Raw genomic sequence first — 2,973 nt, 5'->3', positions numbered from 1 at the left:
GCGTCGGCGGAGTCGCTCGAGGCCTGGTCGCACAGGACGTCCACGGACGAGGCCGTCTGGACCCTGCGGACAGCAGCCTTCATGTCCGGGCTGGAGGGCAGCTCGTCCAGGTACACGTCCGGGGGGGCCGAGAACCTCAAGCAGTGCGGTGCTGCTAAAGTTAATTCATCCTGAGTGCTGATGACTGAAAACCTGCCAATGGTTTTGGCTGGCGTGCCACTCTCCTGAGCCTCAGCCTGTTTTCCATAGGAACCAGAGCCCAGAGAACCATCCCTGTGGAAGTTACTCATCGCCCCATCTGCTGTCACTCGCCGCGTTACGCTCTCTGCGTGTGCGGGCGAAGCTGTCCTCTCTGCCTCCTCACTCCTCTGGAAAGTCTCCATCTGTGGAGCTGTGCCTGATGATGAAGGTGCAACCTGGCAAAAAGAAGAGAGCTTAACAAAAGGAACTGTAACAATCAAGCAGAAAACCGCTCCTAGTTCTGATTACCTGAAGGAGGCCTTTTGCTGGAGCAGCAGGAGCTGAAGTGATGCTTGTGGCTGGACCTGATTTAAAGTTGGGAAAAAAATATTTATGTCTGGAATGCTTTAATGTAATAAAAACCAGTGTTTCATTGTGATAAACTGAAGTGTACCACTGAGGGATAATTTAAAACCCCGGTCTTTGTAGTACAGGATTGAAAATGCAGGAGGCAATAGCAATGGCAATATAAAATATCTGCAGGTTGGCAGATCTAGTGATTTGAGGAATTCAAATAATAACAGGTGTGTGGAATCTCATTACTCAGTTAAAAATTTTTAAGGAGAAAAAGAGAAGAAGAATGAAATCTGCATGGTACATTGGGCCTGAACTATTCTGGTGTTCTTGCTGTCTCAGAGACACACAGGGCTGCTGCATATGTACGGGCTGTTGCCCCACTCCTGCCACTGACACCAAGCAGGGATGGCCGGAGGAGCATTACCTGTTCCGCCTGCTGACCCACCTCTTGCCTCTGAGGGATGAGCACTCACACCAGTGACTTCTGGCTGGTTCAACTTTCAATAAAAGGAAAAAAGAAATGCAATTTCAGTCTCACAAAGCAGAATGTGTTCTCCTTCCCTCACTTCCCCTTGCTGCCCTAGCACTACCAGAGAATATGGAACTATTTCACAGTGCCTGTGGAGGGGCCTTCAAGTCTTGCTTCCAACTCTCCCATTTTTTTTTCCTTCTTCCTTGAAAGAAATAAAGCAGTGGCAGCATTGCAGTTGGAACTGCAGCCCAAGCTACTGAAACCCAGTATATTATATATACACACATGCTTGGGGCTTTGTTCTGGTTTGCTTTTCCAGCCAGACTGTATGTTCCTCATCTGTATGTCTGTCCTCAGAAATTCTATGTCTCTTTCCTTACTGACACAGATTTTAATAGGATGAATTCCAATTACTCGAGAGACATAGGACCTTTCACAGAGAGAGAATTTGGTTTGCTGTAGAAAGTCATTTATCATTAGAAAACAACACACTCTAAACAGTCACTCCGGTACAGCTGCTTTCCTGTACCACACAGCACCTCTTGGGCAGTCGACAGCTGATGCTACACAGAACAGGCTCAGCCTTGCTAGGGATGGAATTATCTCCAGAAATGCTACTTTTGAGTAAGATATAGAATCATAGAATGGTTTGGGTTGAAAAGGACTTCAAAGTTCATCCCATTCCCCCCCCTGCCATGTACAGGGACACTTTCCACTATCCCAGGTTGCTCCAAGCCCCATCCAACCTGGCCTTGGACACTGCTAGGAATGGACAGTCACAGCTTGTCTGGGTAACCTGTGCCAGGGCCTGGAATAGACACTGATCTAGCACAATGTGCTGCAAATCTGATGATTTCATAAACTTGGAATTTTATCTGAAAAAACCCAACATGGGGAATCAACTGAGACAGAAGAACCACTGCCCCTGACTGCCTGCTACCCCTTTCCTTAAGAGGCTTCCGTGTCAGTCTTGCTCTACCAAGCTCAGGAGAAGACAAAAGAAACTATTACAGGAAACAGAAGAAACTCATGCCCATGGAATGTCTGCCTTTGGCTGCAGCATGTGGTCAAGGCAAAGGTACTTGAAATGTTTGCTTTATCCAAGTTGACTTCTAAGGCAGTAATTGTACCACTGTCATTCATTTATACTTAAAATTGAAGCAAAATCACCTTCATTAGAACTACAATGACTACACCATGCATGTGTTTTACATTCTTAAACTACGAAGAAATTGACATATTTCTGCCTGCTTTGGACAGGACACAAGAGGAGATGAATTAAAGTATTATACCACTTCTAAACTCAAAGGGAAAGTCTGGCTTTCACTAATAAGCATTTCTGAAAAATGAATTGGGATGCATCTGACAAGAAAAATTTAAGTGAGCTTTCACACTGGAAAGCAGTCAGCAGGCAGAGGTAACATACTCTGGAACAGAAATATGAAATGCTTAGGGAAGCAAAAGATCTACACATGGCCTACCGCAGGAGAGTGAGTCTTGAGCTCTGCCCTGGGGCCAGCCCTACAGGCTGGCTTTGAGGGGATGAAGGGCAGAGCCACTGGGGGACTGACCAGTGGTGGGCAAGGCAAGGCCTCTGAGGGCACGAGGGGCACAAGCGGCTCGGCAGCAGCTTTCACCTCCTGGCCGGTGTCCGGGGTGCTATAGCTTGGTTCCCTCCCATCCAACGCTGGGGCAGTAGTTTGCTCTTCAGGAAAAGGGGACAAGGTAAATTCACTGTCGCCCTGTTCGGGTGGCACACAGGTGTCTGGCGTCCCTGCTGATGCCGAAGAAGTTGGAACATATTCCTGGTACAGCAAATTGCGCAGCTTCTCATCAAGGCTTTTAATTGTGTTGTCCACGAAGTCCACCCTGGGGGGGCCCTCGCCGTCGGACTCGGCGGTGCCGGAGGGGTTCTGCTGCTGGAGCAGGCCGACCCCTGCCCCGGCCATCCCCGCGCCACCCTG

At 48.4% G+C, this 2,973-nt stretch overlaps 1 protein-coding gene across 1 annotated transcript in view; it reads right to left on the bottom strand.

Annotated features, from left to right (window-relative positions):
- Positions 1-2,973, bottom strand: part of WNK2 (WNK lysine deficient protein kinase 2) — a gene marked incomplete at its 5' end in the record, with an annotated part of 95,736 nt that overhangs the window by 26,699 nt on the left and 66,064 nt on the right. Inside the window, 5 exon segments of the mRNA XM_031063513.1 lie at positions 1-2; positions 4-416; positions 490-545; positions 983-1,034; positions 2,581-2,970. The exon segment at positions 1-2 is cut by the window's left edge and continues 268 nt beyond it. Of these exon segments, the coding sequence (XP_030919373.1) occupies positions 1-2; positions 4-416; positions 490-545; positions 983-1,034; positions 2,581-2,970 (913 nt within the window).

This window comes from Geospiza fortis, unplaced genomic scaffold (genome assembly GCF_000277835.1).
Source record: "Geospiza fortis unplaced genomic scaffold, GeoFor_1.0 scaffold394, whole genome shotgun sequence".
Classification (NCBI taxonomy): domain Eukaryota; kingdom Metazoa; phylum Chordata; class Aves; order Passeriformes; family Thraupidae; genus Geospiza; species Geospiza fortis.
This window is presented reverse-complemented; position numbering and strand designations above follow the sequence as displayed.